A 20,430-nucleotide genomic window follows, 5' to 3' on the forward strand; every position below is an offset into this window, starting at 1 on the left:
CATAATAACACAAAAAGTGCAAAATTATGTATGGTCCCATGGAAAAAGTTTCCTACTATTTAGGAGTCACATGATCATTTGCCATTACTGTTAACAGGGACTGGAAGTGTATTTTGAGATCCCCCCCCCCCCCCCCCCCCCCGAATTTGCAGGACTATAATATAAAAAAGACTTTGGATGCCCTCCACCTAAGAAAACAGACACCACCATAACTTCTCCTTTTATTTGCTTCTCAGGAAGTTCTGGTCTGGAAATCCCCCCTCCCTCCCAGGAAAAAAAATTCTGTATCTTGTAACTGAATGTAACGTCGATAACGGGCGATAACTCTTTAGAATGTAAAATTCGTCTTATTGCAGCATCGGATGACCTTTGATCCTTTAAACTTTAACCTAACCAGTTGCATTTCAGACTATTTTACCCAAATCTATACCAAAACGTGTACTTACCGACTGCCATAGCTCCAACTTCATGAAATACATGTATAATCCAATTAAAACACAAAATAATTCCTACTGACATACATGCAATGATGTGTTTAAAACACTAGGCCTAGTACTGCACGTGCAGTGCTATCTAAAAATGATAATGGTAAAACTAGTACGTAAGTTGGGTACGTGACGCAAGCCCAATGTGATGCAGGTCTTCAGATACATTTACAGTATAAGAACAAATTCAAAATTATTATTTACAAAAGATGTTTATCTTAACTTTGCCATCTACGCCTATTTCCAAAAACAGGAAAATAGGGTGAGTTTGTGTGTGTGTGTGTGTTTGTGTGAGGGTGTGTGTGTGTGTTGATGGGAGAGGGGTGGGGGTTGACTAAATTGATTGGGTATACAAGGTATATGGCAGCTTTCAAGGTGTTTCTGCCTAATCAAATATAAAAAAGTTTGTACATTTTGAAAAAAAAATCATCAAAAACGCTTTACACTAAATTGAATAATATTTGTTGTTGATCTATATGAGAAAATAGATTAAAAAAGTTCCAATTATGGGCCAAAAATTTATAACCTCTCCCCCCTTGTTTCAAACCTAATTTACATCATTAATTGAATTCTGTTGTTTAATTTAAGACTGGTAATGAATTACGAATATTAAATACATGTACCTATAAGATCGAGGCCCATGGCTCACATGTTCACTTGAGAATATTATGCTCAATTTGATGAATACATGGAGGCCCTTTTATGTAAATTTTTGAATTATATTGCTTTTTCCTTGGCAAAGCCCAATTTTAGAGGAGTGTGCATTTAGAGGCAAACACCTTAGTGCGGGTATTACTATCTCATGACAGCATCTAGTTGCAATCTTGAAATTATGCATATTGTAATAACATTTCTCAAACTATTTCAGATGCTGAAAGCAATTCAACTCTACAATTTTGTCCATTTCAAGGAAAAATATAACATTTTATTTGAACGTTCAAGAAATGTTTTTTTCCTTTTCGTTGGAGCAAACTTTTGTGGAAAAAGCACCATCTTGGAATTGATCAGAAGATGCATGCCTAGAGAAATTAATTCTTCTGTGACAAATTCCTTCGAAAAAAATTCTATTGCATACGCTGTTTGCAGATTTGAATTAGAGGATAAAAGGACGGCGATTTCTGGCATAATTAATGGAAAAATGAAGGACACAGACAAGTTGTTCACAAAGTAATAATTTACAAAGATGAAGATAGAACAATTCTTAGCTCCTGTAAAAGTACCTTTAAATACAACCCTGAATCCAAGTACCTTTAAATACAACCCTGAATCCAGGGAAGACGATGATGATCGCTTTCAATCATTTCAGTTCGAAAAAGATAACAATGCTTTGGATAATGTTTTCGACAAGGAAAAAACAGATATGGGGGACGTTGTATGGGATGTGCTAAATAAGATAAAATCTACTGATTGCTCCTTTGACATGTTTGATATAAAAGTGAAGCAAGATGATATCACATGGAAAAACTTGGGAGAAAAGTATGTAGCCACAATGCCTCTAAGAGGCATCGGTAATGTGCAGTGGACAAAAAGCCCACAAATTGGAGAAGGCTTCAAAAAAGTAAATTATTTAAAAACATGTGAACAAGCAGAAATAATATCACAACTTCTGGATAGGGACGAAGAAATAGATTTAAAAAAAGAACAGAAGATTTTCACATATCTAACATCTCCGCAAGAATTTTTTTTTGAAAAAAAAAGGAAACTGATGAAGGAACACTAATTGATGTGAGACAAGGTAATTCTCCACTATTTCCACTGTTGAAGACTTTGGTAGGAATACTAGAAGCTAAACAGGTTTCCTTGCTTCTTGCACAAAGACACATCAAAACACTTTGCTTAGAGGAGCCGGACAGAGGAATGCATCCCCAAATGACTGAGCGGTTAAAAAGAGTTCTATATGAAGAAGGCTTTCACAAAACTATCATTGTTGCGACACATAGTCCCTATTTTATAGATACCTTATCCGTCGAAAACGCACTAATTTTCTTTCGAAAAGAACCAGAGAAAAACGGCTTGAAAAGATTACCCATTAATAACGAACTATCAAAACTTCATGCCGTTGAAACATACAGGACCCTGCTATTTGGAACTAAAATATTATTGGTTGAAGGCCCAACTGACCGAGAAATTGTCCAAATTCTCTTTTAACAAATTGCGTCAAACGGACGACAGCCCAGAGAATTCGAACGAAGATCTCGAAATAACAAGTTATTAAATTATCCCTGTTCATGGTTGTGAAAACGCTGCAAAATATCGGAAATTTTGTAAATCAATAAATCTTCCTTGTGTGACATTATTGGATCGTGATGTCTATGTGAAAACTGATGGAGACTCTGTGGTAGGTTTTGATGGGATTGTTGACAAAAAAAGTATTGACAAAGAAAGCGAAAAATTCAAAAAAGCGAGGAATTCAAAAGGTTTGTGGGAAGAAACGTATCTTATTTTCTCGCAAATGGATTTGATGACTTTTCAGAATATTTTAAGATGTATTACAATACATTCATTTGGAAGTTTGGCGATTTAGAAGAAACAATACGGAGTTTAGAACCAATGAAAAGTTACATCAGTGATAAACTTCTTAAAAGTAATGATTCACTAAAGAACAAAATAAAAAGAGGACTTGATCGAAATGAAGTTGAGGACTTTGGCAAGTTGCTTATAGAAATCCCTGAAATAAAAAGATTTTTTGATTATCTAAAAAATAACTAGACAAATATAAGCAACAAAGCTTGAAGTGATTGATTGATTGATTGTATATTGTTTAACGTCCCTCTTGAGAATTTTTCACTCATATGGAGACGTCACCGATGCCGGTGAAGGGCTTCAAATTTAGACCTATACTCGGCACTCAGGGCCATTGAGCAGTGAGGGTTCTTTATCGTGCCGACGCCTACCGTGACACGGGACCTACGTTTTTAAGGTCATATCCGAAAGACCCGTGACTTTCACTTCTAGTGCCGAGCGCTTGGCGAAGGAACAGTCACTACCTATGTTTACGTCTTAGGTATGACGCGGCGCCGCGATCGAGAATCGAACCCGGGCCTCCCGATCACGAAGCGAACGCTCTACCACTAGGCTACCGTGACCGGTAGCTTGACGTGAATGATTAGTTTTTAAAAACTACATGTATAACAGTTACTATATAGTGTTTATATATTATATTTTTTAATTTTTATAAATGTGATATTGAAAATTGATATCAATGATGGGTTCAATTATTTTCAAAAGTAAACAACCAAACAGCTTAGATACTGACTATTACTGTTTTATACCTGCATTAAGGTGTTGTCTTTAAATACACGCTCCTTCACATTTTGCAAAGAAAACAGTACTTATATGTGTCAAATAGAGTGTAATTCCCAAGTGAAAATGCTGTCACTGAAAGTTTTTTTATGTAAGAAATTTCAAGAATTACAGAAAATTGCATAATTAAAAAAAACAAACTACAAACTCTTTGATGGGATGGACAATGAAGATGAACAAAAGAGTCATCGTATGAATGATCTTATTCCTGTTTCCAAATATGAGACACTCATTTTATACCCTCCAGTATTAAACTCGGTGTTCACTTGGAATCAGCTGCTTTTCAACATCCTGGCTCCGGACAAACCTTTTTGACATAATGGCTCCGGAAGCGTTTTTCCATCTTTGGTTCGGAGACTTTTGCTGCTTTAAGAAAAACTTCTAGTACTGTAACAAATACATTTTGTGTTGAATCCTTTGTTTGTCTGTTTTGTTTATGTCACTTGATGTAAATTTTATTAAAAATGTGATTTTTTTTTTTAGAAAAGGTAAAAGCAAAATTACTCGCAATTGAAACTTTATGATGAATTCATTGTCAAAACAACAAATATTATTTTCTTGCATATCTTTTTAAATGAAATAAAATCCATGCCTAAATGACAACTTTTGAAGTTAATGAGTTTGTGCCAATTTTGGTATGAAAAACCCTTTCCAAATACACTTGTTTTTTTTTTCTTTTTTGAAATCTTCTAGAACCGAACATAGGGTTGGACTTGCGTCACCCTTATAGAAATTGTTTTACCATTATCATTTTTGGATTGCACTTGATACATGTATGTGCATCATTATATCAGTTTTGAGTAGGAATTTATAGTGTGTTTTAAATGAATTATCATCATTTAATGAAGATGACAGAAACTATAATAGGCGTTAAGTACATTGATTCTAATAATGAGATGTCATTATATGCATAAAATATTCTGAAATGCGAATGGTTTAGTTCCTATAGGTAATGACTAGATGCTATGGCGTAAAAGAAGTCGAACATGAGTTATCGTTCATATAACGAGTTATCGTTCATAAGATGCGTAATACGTCATCATAGAGATCTATTCACTCTTACATGGATTTTTCCACATGTGTTAAAATAAACAAAAATAAAATAAATATTCTTTAATCATATTTATTCGATTGGTAATTTATATTTATTTCATATGTAATTTACAATGGGGTTATTATATATAAATCCGTATGCCGAAAAATGGAAATATCAGTATATATAAACAATTTATCAATATAAATTAATCATCAAACATGGATTAATTATAGATAATCGTGGATTGATTTTAAGAAAAATAAAAGGAGTTGAGGTATAGTACTTGATATATTTTCTTTCTATATATTTATTTGTATTTCGGTTAATGCAGTTTGGTTGTTATGTGTATTGTGAATGGAGAATGTACAGGGGGGGAGGGGGGTTAATCCTACTGGAGACAGGCATCTATCGTTAAATGTGGTCATGTAAGAAACGAAAACCAAACGTGTTTAAATGCTACATTAAGATCCTTGCTCCAATTTTTCACTCATGGGAACACTAACAATTGCCGTTGGAAAACTGCTCGACACCCTGGGTCATTGAGCAGTTAGGGACCTTTTTCGTGCCAGCACCAACAGCGACAGGGAGGGGTGGAGCGGTTGTTTGTCAGAGTTAAGGAGCCAACAAGCACACTAAAATTATTGAATTATTAAATCTTATGCATATATTGTAAAGAAAAGGGGGCCTTGGTCCCCTGCACAGTGAGGGACCTTTTTCGTGCCAGCACCAACTGCGACAAGGGACCTCGGTTTATACGGTCTCATTGGAGGACCGGTCTCCACGTCCTTCAGAGGGATTCAAACCTGCAACACAAGGATTATCTCCTTAATCCGCGACTTCAAAGTAGACTCTTTTACTACTATTTCACACGGCGACGCAGATTTCAGTGGCGAATCCAGGAATCTTGAAAAGGGAAAAGGGGGGTGGGGGTGCTGTTGTTTATCAGAGTTAAGAGTTTGTCAGTGTTAAAATATGCAGAAATATAATGAATATTTTTTGATAATATCTATTCGATTGGTAAAATACATTTTATTAAAAGTTATTGAATTATTAAATGATTTGTATATATTCGACAGAAAAGTGGGCCGGGGTGGGGGAAGGGGGGGGGGGTGCATACCTGTAAACTAATCCGCCAGTGTAATTGAATGACTATTATACTGAAGTTGTGAGATAGAAATAATTATTTTCTTATTTTAATTAGAAACTTATACCTATACAACAACCACTAATAAGAAATCTGGTATTGTTTCACATGAATATCCAGGTTAGCGATAAGACTTAATTTCTCACAAAACTCAAGTTTTTTCCCCCGAGGCATATCGTTACGCAATAGAGCAAAGTTCTATGGGCTGGCCTGCACATGTTTTTATTTAAGATATTGTAAAAAGTTATTTGATTTTCAATGTAAATATTTGAATAAACTATATCTTTATTAAGTTATATACAAAAATGACTCCTTTACCGCAGACACTTTGAGAAATAATAAATTTTCTTCTTTTCATCAAATGCAGATAACTCTTCATAAACGTTTAAGGTGGAATGTCACACCAACTTTTTATTTTATAGATCTTTAAGTCATCCTTTTTAAACAATGGTTTCAGCACTGAAAGGCTGATATTAGCTCTTGATTATTTATATTAATTTTTTGGAGTTTGACCCATTTGTCATGAAAATTTTAAACTTATTCTTTGGCCATATCTTTTGAACAGTAGATGCCAAGACATTTATACTTCACATATGTAATCTTTTTTGAAAGACCGTTCATTGGATACCAACAGCCTTGATCCTTTGACCTTGACCTTGTAGATTTCTGTACTTGTGAAGAAACTTCAACCTTGGCTATAACTTTTGAACGGTAGGGGATAGGACTTTCATACTTCATATACATGATCCTTGTGAGAAATACACCGATCCATTTTGCATCGATAAGCCCCGCCCACCTTAGTGACGTCTTAGCTACGCTTCCGGGTCGGACATTCCATAGTAAACATGGCGGGTGAAATCAACTTAGATTTCATCCCGTCGGACATTTCACTCGATTATTTTAAAAATATTGTATTGTCAAAACGTTCTAAAGAAAGGGGTTATAATTTCTTTATCAATGGCTACATAAATGCGTTGAAACTTTTCAAATCTAATGACACTTCAGTAGATATATCCGCAAAATGCTTTCGCTCAATGCGTAAAAGTGAAGCCCCGCACAAGATCAACATGACGATTACAACTTCGGCAATCACAGAGAGTCTCTGTACCTGTAAGGCTGGGTATGTACATTAAATGATTAATTTACGTAATTTAAAACTAAGAATAAGAAATAAAAATCGATATAATGAACATGAATTGATGTATCACAGACACAGGGAAGGCCTTTACTATCAATGTTGTTTGAATATTTTCGTTCAAGTCCACTTTCTTCCGTACTTTTTTCACGGTATGGTAGAGTCTTTCTAACCCATATTATGCATTCTTTATATATTAAAATGGTAAATGCATAAACCCATCTCGTTATTTTATCACCCCCCCCCCTCCTTATCTCAGATGGGTAGTAAACGTCAGAACAAATTTTCAGTCTCTACCCATCTCGCTTCGATTACCCCCCCCCCTGGTTCGTTTTAAAACGTTTAGGCGTGTAGAGTTTGAGATTTATATATAAATATTATAAATACATGCTTACAAAGTACAATTATATATTTGTTTCTTAATTCAGAATAAGTGGTACTTGTTCCCGTGCAGTTGGTGTACTGTACACCATTGTACATTATAAAAACATGGGCTTGACAGAAGTGCCATCTGCATTGGCGTGCACTAGTCTGCCACAGCAGTGGCACAAACCTAGAGGTCCAAAGATACTTCCTGAGCCTGTGTCAGCTATGGTATTTGCCAAACCAAAACAAACACCCCGTAAAAAGAGGCCAGTCCATAGCACCATGCCCAAGATGAGGTATTATAAAGTACTTCTATATAAATACATGTATGTATATTTTATTCCTATGTATACCAGTCTGAATACCCCACTTTCTTATAGAAAGCATTTTTTTCTCTGAATTTCAAGCATTCCAAGCATTGACTTTAAAGAAATAAAGAAACTGAAGACAGATCCTTCTGCTGAGGGCACACCCCTGTCATACTTACTACAGGAAGAACTTCATCTTACACAGACACCTCTGGGTGATGTACAGCAGGGATCAATGCTCCCATATCAGGTACTAAATATTAACAAGATTTGAATAAAAAAGAAACACGAGTAATATATTCCCTTTTTATTTATTTATTTTTTTTTATTTTTTACACTTTTACTAAAGTGTCTTGAAAATTTGTCAGTATTGCTGCAACAAACCAGTGTGCATTGATACATTTAAACATACTTACAGGAATTTTTCTCTTTAGTAACTTAAAACATTTAATTTGATTTATTGCTCGTTCAATATGTATCCTATGAGATGCAATTTGTCTAGTAAGATTTACTTCACCTGCACTAAGTGATTTTGCACTTGATGCTAAAGGGGGATATTTAACCTTAGGTCTAGTAGAGCCAACTCCTTTTCAATAAGGAAACCTTTGTCTGCCATTAAGGCATCATTAGACAAGATAAATTCTTTTTCTTTCAAGTGCCTTAAAAAGTCATAAAAACCACACTGTTCCATAATATCATTATCAGAAATACTTCCAGAATACAAATCTGACACAAATAAAACTGAACCCCTAGGGTCACATACAACAAGACCTTTCAATGTATTAGAGGATTTGTAGTCTGAGTAACACTGACTTTGTTGTTTCAGAGATGATGGCTTCTCTGTCTTCAATTCAGTACAATCTAAAATGGCTAAACAAGTTGGAAATTCTATTTTAAATGATTCTGGCATATTATCTACAATGACATTTCGATGAGGCCAGTAGCTTAGTGAGCCTAATCTTAAATACATATACTTGGCCACTCCATTTACAACTGTTGACACTGTCTGAACTTTTACATTAAATCTAAATGCCAGATCTTTAACATGTAAACCATTTCTAAGTCGACACAAATACATAAACACTTGTTGTGACAAAGGAAATCTGTCCATTTGAGCTTCTTTCCTTTTCTCCTCATAGACGATTGGGTTTGTGTCTTTACATGGAAACAGAAATGCAAATAGCATTAAAAATCTTGAAAATGTTAACCCAGTATAAAATTCAAATAAGTTCTTAATTTTTGACTTTGATACATCATCAGGAGTAAAAGGGGTATCCCTTTCTGTTTGACAGGAACCATCGGCGACCTCTGCTGCAACTTCCTTTACTTTCGAATCGATTTCTTTTCTTAGTCTTTCATTTTCTTCCTCAAGTTGCCGTATTCTTGATGCAAGGGAAAACATTTCCATGGATGAGAACACTGAAATATGAAATAAAACATATGATGGTTCAGGAATAAACAAATTGAAAGATTATATAACAAAATTATCATTTATCTAAAGAATGAATTTAATAATTAATAAATTGGGTTGGGGCAGTTTATGCTTTATAAATCATAAACTGCGTAAACTGTTCTAACCCATGTTATACCGTATAAAATGTGGTGTTACAGTAGCTATCAATTTCATTCCTTTATGTAATTTTCATTCATTTAGTTTGAGGAAAAAGATTAATTACCTTAAACAAATTTATCTAATCAAATGGCATACACAATCAGAATTGAATTATTTTAAAATAATACATATATTTTTTTTTTCTAGTTGAAAAACTACAAGACCATTCCGTCCATTGAAAATGGGACTTGTGGAAATACTGTTTTCCCATTGGACAGTGAGGTTCCATTTGAAATAAACACAAAATTTAAAGAACTTAATCAACTTTACAACACAACACAAGAGGAAGCTATAAGGATTGAAAGGTCAACTGTCGATCAGTCAAAGAATGAGGTTTGGTTTGCAGAAAGAAAGAAGCGTGTGACTGCATCCCAATTCCATAAAATATGCAAGAGGAAAAAAGATATAACAGACAGTTTTGTTTGCAATATATTTAATCAGAAATCTTTCAGTTCAGAGGCTACTTCTTATGGGAAATGTCATGAAAATGTTGCCAAACAAAAATTAATGGAGAAGCATAACAAAATTCACATTCACGACTGTGGGTTAGTTATAAATCCTTTGTTTTCATTCCTAGCTGCTACACCTGATGGTAAAATTTGTTTGGATGGTCAAACTGGAGTTTTAGAGATAAAATGTCCATTTTCTGCAAGAAACCTTCACATTTCAGAAGCTGTAGAATTGCCAAATTTTTGCCTACAGGCATCTGGTGACTCTTACCAATTGAAAAAAAATCATGATTATTTTTTCCAAATCCAGGGCCAATTAATGGTGACAGGTACATCTTTCTGTATATTTGTTGTCTATACTAAGAAAGATTTATTTATTGAAAAAATACCAAGAGATCCTAGTTTCATGAAAGAGATGTTTGACAAACTTGCTAACTTCTTCCTGGAGCATGCTTTGAGTAAAGTAGATTGTGCATCAGCTTGATAGTTCATCTCAATGTTGCATAAAGATTCATTGATTCTGATGTATGTATCAATTATAAAGAAATGATTTAAATCATTAAATTATCTTGATCAAAAATACTCCTCGTTTTCACTAGTAAAGATACCGGTAGTTAAGATGAAGCCTTTAAAGCAAAAGAGACTGTGCAGGCCTTATATATGTCTGCACTTAAACAAGATCTGACATTCTTAGGAAAGGACTTACATTCTTCTTCTGTTTGACAGGCAACATCATAATGTAAGGCAGAATCTCTGTGTGGAGGAGGTTCTAAACTGCCACTGCTGAAAATATTTCGAATTGTTCTGAAATCCATTTTATTACATAGGAAGTATCATGCACTCTTGAATACATCCATTTACTTTAAATATCATTTTTATTTTATTTCTGTGGGTTATTAGAAAGCAGAAATTGTTTAAACATATCTGTATGAATGTATTATCTTCATTAAATTAAGTTTGAATTCAATGGACTGTGCTCGATCAAACCTGGTAGAAAAGTCTGTCAACTCATTGGACTGATGAGACATGTATACTATTTTCCGTCTTGATCTCCTTAGTTCACCAGTTTGTGCATCACATGGATCTGGATAGTCATCAGATGGGCCATCTATTGAAATGAAATGCTGAAATTGAACAATTAAACTGATTTTAAAAATTATCTTTAGTAAGTCTCTATGCAACAAGAAACAAATCCATGGCAGCAGTTCTCTGATACACCTCTTTCTCTCTCTATAAAATTGTATTTACATGTATACCCCAATGGTATACATAATGTCAGATTAATAATTTTAATTATGCTACTTCATTTATTGTGTAATGGTTAGGGCCGTGGATATCGGCCTGGATAGCTCGGTAGGTAGAGCACCTGACTAGAGATACAGGGGTCCCGGGTTCGATTCCCGGTCCAGCCATACATTTTCTCCTTTCCTGTTACAGATTTGGTGCCGTGCCATGCCCTGGAATTGACAGGTGAAAGACCTGCCAGGGATGAGCCTGGGTTGGGGTCTTTGGAGGGCCAAAGACCTTTAAGGAGGGAGGAATGTAATGGTTAGGGCCGTGGATATCGGCCTGGATAGCTCAGTAGGTAGAGCACCTGACTAGAGATACAGGGGTCCCGGGTTCGATTCCCGGTCCAGCCATGCATTTTCTCCTTTCCTGTTACAATTGATTCACAAATATTTTAAACTTTGATAACTAAAAAAATCCCGCAAATCCGAGACTAAAACTTAGCATATGATAAAGATTGGTTATAGATCTGACACACAATATGCACTTGAATGCAGTCCTAAATGATCGATCATTGTTTACATTGCTGCACTGCTGATAAGGTGTGCACATCTGCACATGTCATTGTACGCATTTGATTTGTAACATTACATTATAATTTCTATGATATTTACCTTTGAACATATATACGTAGTCGTATGTTTCGTAATTTTGTCAACATTAAGCTGATCGTGAGGTCGTCTACACAGGGAAATCCATCGCAGGCATTTTTGTAAATCAGATTTCGGCTTGGGAAATGGAATGAATTTTGCTCCCATCAGCTTATCTTGATACCTGCTATCGGATTTACACGTCCCAAACGAACAGTGCTTCACCATGGCAAAGTAGCAAATAATCAACTTTTAAAAAAACAACGGATTATAAACATTTTTTCTGTAGCATCTCCGTAAACACAGCGCCATTTTGTCCGACTGATGTCCGACCTCCGCGCAGATGCAAATGACGCGATAATGCAGCGCTCTGATTGGTCAATATTCACACACCCACAAAAGAAATGGATCGGTGTATTACTTCATTGGATACCAAAAACTTTGACCCTTTGACCTTTGAGATTGAGTTACTTTAAAAAAGAAAATCTTGACCATAACTTTTAAAGTATTATGGCTCGTGCTTTCATACTTAACATATTTAATGCTTGTGAGAAGTTACTTCATTGGATACCAAGAATATTGACCCTTTGACGTTGGAGTTTGACCTACTTTTTAAAAAAATAACCTTGGTCATAACTTCTGACCGGTTAGAGCTAGGGCTTTCATACTCTATATAAGAATTCTATGTGGCAAGACCTTTCATGTTGATACGAATTACATTGACATTTTGGCCTTGACCTTAGAGATTTTTGTACTTCTTAAAAAAACTTTAATGTTTGCTTACTTTCAAATTTCACAATTGTTTTCCATTGAGAATACCTTACTTTTGGTACCTATTAATAAAATTTGCATTTAAGAAAAGTTTAATCTTTGCTATGTTGCCATACATCAGTGTTACACAAACACATCTTGTTTATTAGGTATTCATATGATGCATTCATTTACAGCAAATTGTTTAAAAAGAAATCATCTAATTTGAATGTAAATAATCATAATCCTACATGTCATTCATTGCTGCTGATTTATTTAAGATTGAAATTATTACCATGATCTTAAAAGGGTTTTCCTACCTACCTGTAGCTTGTACAAGCTAATAATTCGACATCGAACTCGACAACTTCTACCCTATTTACGGAGATTTAAAAAAATGAGTATAACCTGAAGATATGTCCCAGATCTCAGAGCTCTTCTCACCTACCTGTACCTTGTACCAGATTAGAATACAGTAAAATATTTTTCATAATCCTACCTGTCATTCATAGTTGCTGATTTATTTTATGCTGAAATTCTTACCCAGGTCTTGCTAGGCAACTCCTTACCTGTAATGGAGAATGAAAAGATAGGTTCAACATGAAGATGTGTCCCTTATCTCAGAGCTTTCTCTCACCTACCTGTACCTTGTACCAGATAAGAACGCGGCAAAATATTCGTCATATTCTTACCCGTGTTTCATAGATGCTGATTTATTTTATACCGACATTATTACCATGATCTTACTAGACCACTCCTTACCTTTTATAGAAATTCAAAAGAAAGGTTTAACATGAAGATATGTCCCTGATCTCAGAGCTTTCTCTCACCTACCTGTACCTTGTACCAGATAAGAATACAGCCAAAATATTTGTCATAATCCTACCTGTCATTCATCGTTGCTGATTTATTTAATGCTGAAATTCTTACCCAGGTCTTACTAGGCAACTCCTTACATGTTATGGAGATTCAAAAGATAGGTTTAACATGAAGATGTGTCCCTTATCTCAGAGCTTTCTCTCACCTACCTGTACCTTGTACCAGATAAGAATACGTCAAAATATTCGTCATATTCTTACCCGTCTTCCATAGATTCTGATTTATTTTCTACTGCAATTCTTACCCTGCTCTTACTAGGCAACACCTTATCTTTTATATAGACTCAAAAGATAGGTTTAACATGAAGATATGTCCCATATCTCAGAGCTCTTCTCACCTACCTGTACCTTGTACCGTATTAGAATACAGTAAAATATTTGTCATAATCCTACCTGTCATTCATACTTGCTGATTTATTTTATGCTGAAATTCTTACCCAGGTCGTACTAGACAACTCCTTACCTGTTATGGAGAATGAAAAGATAGGTTTAACATGAAAATATGTCCCTAATCTCAGAGATTTCTCTCACCTACCTGTACCTTGTATCAGATAAGAATACGACAAAATTTTCGTCGTATTCTAACCCGTGTTTCATAGATGCTGATTTATTTTATACTGACATTATCACCATGATCTTTTTAAACCACTCCTTACCTTTTATAGAGATTCAAGAGATACGTTTAACATGAAGATATGTCCCTGATCTCAGAGCTTTCTCTCACCTACCTGTACCTTGTATCAGATAAGAATATGGCAAAAAATTCGTCATATTCCTACCCGTCTTTCATAGTTGATGATCTATATTTTGTTGAAAATCTGACCCTGGTCTTCAAAGGTAACTCCTTACTTGTTATATAGATTCAAAAGGTAGGATTAACCTGAAGATATGTCCCTGATCTTAGAGCTTTCTCTCACTACCTGTACCTTGTACCAGATAAGAATACGACAAAATATTTGTCATATTCTTACCCGTCTTTCATAGATGCTGATTTATTTTATACTGAAATTCTTGTCCTGGTCTTACTAGGCAACTCCTTACCTGTTATGGAGATTCAAAAGATAGGTTTAACATGAAGATATGTTCCGGATCTCAGAGCTTTCTCTCACCTACCTGTACCTTGTATCAGATAAGAATAAAACAAAATATTTGTCATAATCTTACCCATCTTTCATAGATTCTGATTTATTTTATACTGAAATTCTTACCCTGCTCTTACTAGGCAACTCCTTACCTGTTATGGAGATTCAAAAGATAGGTTTAACATGAAGATATGTTCCTGATCTCAGAGCTTTCTCTCACCTACCTGTACCTTGTACCAGATAAGAATACGGCCGTTTATTCGTTTTATTCTTACCCGTCTTTCATAGATGCTGATTTATTTGATACCGAAATTCTTACCCTGGTCTTACTAGGCAACTCCTTACCTTTTATGGAGATTCAAAAGATAGGTTTAACATGAAGATATGTTCCTGATCTCAGAGCTTTCTCTCACCTACCTGTACCTTGTACCAGATAAGAATACGGCAAAAAATTCGTCATATTACTACCCGTCTTTCATAGTTGCTGATCTATAATTTGTTGAAAATCTGACCCTGGTCTTAAAACGTAACTCCTTACTTGTTATATAGATTCAGAAGGTAGGATTAACATGAAGATATGTCCCTGATCTCAGAGCTTTCTCTCACCTACCTGTACCTTGTACCAGTTAAGAATACGACAAAATATTCGTCATATTCCTACCTGTTTTTCATAGATGCTGATTTATTTTACACTGAAATTTTTACCCTGGTCTTACTAGGGAACTCCTTACCTGAATTTACCTTCTTATTTTTAATTGTAATAATTATCAATAAACTAAATAACTTATTTATTCATTAGGAAATTTATTTGTCTGTTTATTTATGAAAATATTTTTTTCTTCATTAATTAATTATTCTAATGAGTAATTAATTCTTCTAATTATTAATTAAGGTTTATTTATTATTTCTCATAATTAAGTAAATGTTTGATTTTCTTATTTATAATTTATTTATTTATCATATTTATTCCTTTTTTATTATTCTTTTAATATTAAAAAAAATAATTTATTTACTATTTTAATTACTGTAAATCGTTTTAATTCCACGGTGTTAAAATTTCACAATTTCTCAAAAAGTACCAATCGCGATGGTTTTATTTTTACGATGCAAGAAATAAATTCAGAATATCCTATAAGCATTTAAACGTTTCTAAAAACTAATTAAGACATTCACGATGGGTATAATATCGCTGAAAAATGATTAATCGCGAACATAGCGAAATCAAAACCATCGTGATTATTTGCCAATCTACAGTATCTTTTTATTTATTTTGTTATTTACTTATCTTTTGTTTTATTTATTTATTTATTCATATTTTTTTGTATAGACGGGTTCTGTTTATGTATTGCCGGGTTTATGTTCCCATCCCTAGGATTTGTATACCCATCACCAGGGTCTAAATACCCATCACCAGGGTCTGTATACCCATCAATAGGGTTGGTATACCAATCACCAGGGTCTATATAACCATCACCAGGGTCCATATTATCCATCACCAGGGTTTGTTTGCCCATCTCCAAGGTCTATATACCCATCGCCAGGGTATGTATTACCCAGCACCAGGGTCTATATACCCATCACCAGGATCTATATACACATCACCAGGGTCTATATACCCATTGCCAGGGTTTGTATTACCCATCACCATCACCATGGTCTATATACCTATCACCAGGGTTTGTATACCCCTCACCAGGGTCTATATACCTATTACCAGGATCTATATATCCATCACCAGGATCTATATACCCATCGACAGGGTCTGTATTACCCATCACTAGGGTCTATATACCCATCACCAGGGTTTATATACTCATAACCAGGGTTTTTATACCAATCACCAGGTTCTACATACCCATCATTAGGGTCTATAGTATCTATCACTAGGGTTTGTATAGCCATCACCAGAGTCTGTATACCCATCACCAGGGTCTTTATACCCATCACCAGGGTTTGTATACCACTTTACAGGTTCTATATACCCATCACTAGAGTCATTACCGCTATTATTACCAATCATCAAGGTTTGTATATTTATATTTAGGATAGGTATTACCTGTCACGTACCAGGGTATACAAATTATTACCAGTCTCTGTATATTGATCACTTTTCTCTATATTAAAAATGGTGTATCAGAAAGAGTCTGTGTTTGCAAGGATTTGGTTTTTAATATAACCAAGAGTATGTGCATCGCAGAGGGCCTGTCAAGGGTCTCGGTGTCAACAAGGGTCTATGACTCTATGTATCACAAAGGGTCTTTGTCACCAAGGGTCTATGTTTCATGAAAAGTATGTATATTATCAATGCCCTGTGTTACACTAACGGTATGTGTATCACCAAGGGACTGTGTCACGAAGGTTATGTGTATCACGAAGTTCTTGTTTGTATCACCTAGGGTCTATTTGTCACCAAGGGTCAATGTATTACCAAGAGTCTCTGTATTACCAAGGGTCTGTGTGTCACCAAGGGTCAATGTATCACCAAGGGTCTCTGTATTAGCAGGGGTCTATGTATCACCGAGGGTCTGTGTATCACCAAGATTCTGTTTATCCCCAATGGCCTTTTTATCACCAAGGGTCTGTGTATCACCTAAGGTATATGTATCACCTTGGTCCTGTGAATCACCTAGGGTCTGTATATCAAAAAGGGTTTGTGTATCACCTGAGGTCTTTGTATCACCACGGATCTGTAAACCACCAAGGGTTTTCTTCTAGGGTCTATGTATCACTAGGGTCAATGGAACACCAAGGGTCAATGTATCACCAAGGGCCTATGGAACACCTAGGATCTATGTATCACCAAGGGTCTATGTATCACGTTGGGTCTGTGTATCACCAAGGTTTTGTGTATCACAAAGGGTCTATGTATCACAAAGGGTCTGTGTATCACCTAGGGTCTGTGTATCACCACGGGTCTATGTATCACCAAGGGTCTCTGTATCACCAAGGGTTTGTGAACTTTTTGTCCATCAGCAATGATCATTAACCTGTCAGAAGAGTGTGTAAACACTGTACTTATAACATAAGTCTGAACAGCAATATTTAGGATTTTCGGGGTCGAAGTACCCTTATTTTCTGCAGGGTGTCCAACATTTTTTGCATTATCAAAACGAAATCCAATTAATTTTAAGGATGTCTTTGGGTGTGTTCAGTTACAAGGTTAACATCTTGTAGAATAGGCCTGATCGAATTGTATAATGATCTATAATGATTTTCTTGAGATTAAAATTTTTTGATTTAAAGTTATTATTTTATGTTTTCGTTATAGCATACTTTTTTTTATTTTGTAGCTGATCCTTTTAAGGGGGAAGCAAAGGGCATTGAACTTTATATCGATAGACAAAGATTTTTTAGTTATGTGGAGATATTTTAACATTGTAAATTTCAGTCATTATGTATCTTGATTCATCTGTTTCATAAATGGGAAGCTGTCATAAAATTCCATCATGTTGTTCATTTGTTCCACAAAAAATATAAACATATACATCTCTTCATAATTAATGAAGTGTGCAATGGTAGAAATCCTCATAAAAGTAGATCGACCAACACAAAATTCAAATTTCATTTATGTTCGATGTCAAGGTTTATGAGAGTAGAACAAAAGTGCCAAAATAGATGCATTCTACAAACTCTGAATAATGCCATTTTGTCAAGCAGAAAACCAAAGTGTAGTTTTGCTGCAGGGAAATGATATGCAATGTCTGTAATTTTTGAATGGGATGCAGTCGTCTATGGCAAAGTTCATTTGTCAAATCTTTTCACATGAAGATGTAAAAGACCTGTCTAATCAGGTGCAAAGCTTTGGCCGAGATTAAAGTTTTGTTAAGGGCAAATGTCAAGGTCAAAGATCATATGCAAAATAAATTGGACTCCTAATAGTTTTGTCAAGGGTATTACACAGGTGAATTATGCTTTGATCAGGGCACTAGTAATTCTTAGCCGGCCTTGTTGCTGAAAGAACAACTGCTGGCTATTGTCAGCTTGTTTGAGACAGGAAAGGGTTGACACCGGCCACAATCGCCCAATTAAAATTACGAATAAAATTGTTATTCTTACCCTTAGCCGCTTTTGATTTATAATAAGTGTATGAAAATTAAACATCATCATAAGATAAAAATAAAGTATTCATAAACGGTTTGAAATAGATAATTCATTGTTGAATATGAGAGTCCGATCTTCTCAAAAGTATAGGGAGTCGACCTTTCGATGAATTTGTTCAAAAGTTAAATGATGCGTTTAGAAAACAGGGGGAAGGGGACAACCCTCCCTCCTCATGTTACGTGCCTTGTCAATACGTTAGGTGCCTCTAAACATCTATGTGCAAAATACACATAGATATTTCATGTTACTTTTTATAAATGCAGGTAAGGGGTTTTTTGTTATAAATATAACTCATTATGTACAAGTGAAATCTGAATTTTTAAAATTTTATTTCCATCAAATGTTCCAAATATTCAACTATCATTCGAATAAAGTAATCGAGTAGCGGACTAAGGTATAAATAAATATATTGTTAATAAAAATTAACTCAATTTATCCAAAAGAGGAATCAAAATACATCATGATTCACATTAACAATGTAAAGATATTTCCACAATCCACATAAATAAAACTCTTTGCCTATCGTTTTAAGTTAATTTGAATGTCCTTTGCATCCTTTTTAACAGGCTTACACTTCAATATAAAAAGTAAATAAGATCAATTTTAGTATCAAGAAATTTTAATCATAAGAAAATCGATATACGATATGCTAATGGACAAAGGTGCACAGACCCTCGATAATACACAAACCCTTGGTGATACACATATCCTTGGTAATACAGACCCTTAGTGACATAACTACATACCCTTTGTGATACAGATTCTTGTTGATAAAGACCCTAGGTGATACATAGACCCTTGATGATACATACCCCCCACCGGTGATTCACAGACCCTATGTGATACATAGACCTTTGGTGATACACAGACCCTAGTTGATACACAGACCTTAGGTTATACATATATCCTTGGTGATACACATATCCTCAATAATACACAAACCCTTGGTGATACACAGACCTTTGGTGATACAAAGACCACTGGTGATGCATAGACCCTAGGGGATACCCATACCCTAGGTGATACACATACCTTTGGTGATACATAGACCCTAGCTAATACACCAACACTTCGTGGTACACAGACCCTAGGTAATACATATACCCTTGGTGATGAAAAGACCCTTGACAATACATAGACCACTGGTGATACATAGACCCCTGGTAGAACACAGACCCTTTATGATACAAATACCCTTGGTGATACACATAATCTTGGTGATACACATAATCTTTGTGATACATAGACCTTTGGAGATACATTTACCCTTGGTGATACACATAATCTTGACGATACACATAATCATGGTGATACATAGACCCTTGGAGATACATTGAATAGGTGATGAATAGGCCCTTGGTGTTACATGGACCCTTGGTGATACATATACAGTACCCCTGGTGATAGAAACCCTTGTTGAAACACAGTCCCCTGGTTATTGACAGACACTTTATGATGCACATACCCTTGGTAATAAATATACCCTTGGTGATACATAGACCCTTACTGATACATAGATTGTTGGTGATAGACACTTTTGTTGGTAGCACACAGACCCTTAATGAAACACATACCCTTGGTGATACCGATATATTAGTGAACACAAGTCCTTAGTGATAAAGACTGTGCGTGATACATAGAGTCATTGACCCTTGTTGATACTGAGACCCTTGATTATTGACGGACCCTCTGCGATGTACATACTCTTGGTGATATCAAAACCAAACCCATGTAAATACAGACTGTTGGTAATAGACCCTTGTTCATAACGAGAAATAAGTCATCGGTATACAGACCCTGGTAATGGGTATATAATACAGACCCTGTTGAGGAGTATACAGACCCTAGTGATGGGTATACAGACCCTGGTGATAGATAATACAAACCCTGGTGATGGGTAATAC

General features: G+C 35.2%; 1 protein-coding gene across 2 annotated transcripts; it reads right to left on the reverse strand.

Annotated features, from left to right (window-relative positions):
* Positions 1 to 8,072: 8,072 nt before the first annotated feature.
* Positions 8,073 to 12,007, reverse strand: LOC134245632 (uncharacterized). Of its 2 annotated transcripts, none has more exons than XM_062727896.1 (4): positions 11,740 to 12,007; positions 10,826 to 10,962; positions 10,545 to 10,618; positions 8,073 to 9,196 (listed from the first exon to the last, which is right to left on the reverse strand). In XM_062727896.1, exons 1-4 carry the CDS (start codon positions 11,941 to 11,943, stop codon positions 8,322 to 8,324), a joined length of 1,290 nt encoding a protein of 429 aa, XP_062583880.1. In that variant the 5' UTR covers positions 11,944 to 12,007; the 3' UTR covers positions 8,073 to 8,321. The 2 variants fall into 2 exon arrangements, with proteins under 2 accessions (XP_062583880.1, XP_062583879.1); XM_062727895.1 differs by having other exon boundaries at positions 10,545 to 10,621; positions 11,740 to 12,006.
* Positions 12,008 to 20,430: the final 8,423 nt, after the last annotated feature.

Source organism: Saccostrea cucullata, unplaced genomic scaffold, assembly GCF_032062105.1.
Source record: "Saccostrea cucullata isolate Sc308-1 unplaced genomic scaffold, CSIRO_AGI_Scuc_v1 ctg181, whole genome shotgun sequence".
Lineage (NCBI taxonomy): Eukaryota > Metazoa > Mollusca > Bivalvia > Ostreida > Ostreidae > Saccostrea > Saccostrea cuccullata.

Bases quoted from the DNA above. Each gene is read 5' to 3' on its own strand.
- LOC134245632 (XM_062727895.1), bottom strand. From the start codon at position 11,943: ATGGTGAAGCACTGTTCGTTTGGGACGTGTAAATCCGATAGCAGGTAT. The intron at 10,963-11,739 runs GTAAATATCATA...GTTCAATTTCAG, and splicing joins CTACGTATATATGTTCAAAG to CATTTCATTTCAATAGATGG. The intron at 9,197-10,544 runs GTAAGTCCTTTC...TTCATATTTCAG, and splicing joins CTGTCAAACAGAAGAAGAAT to TGTTCTCATCCATGGAAATG.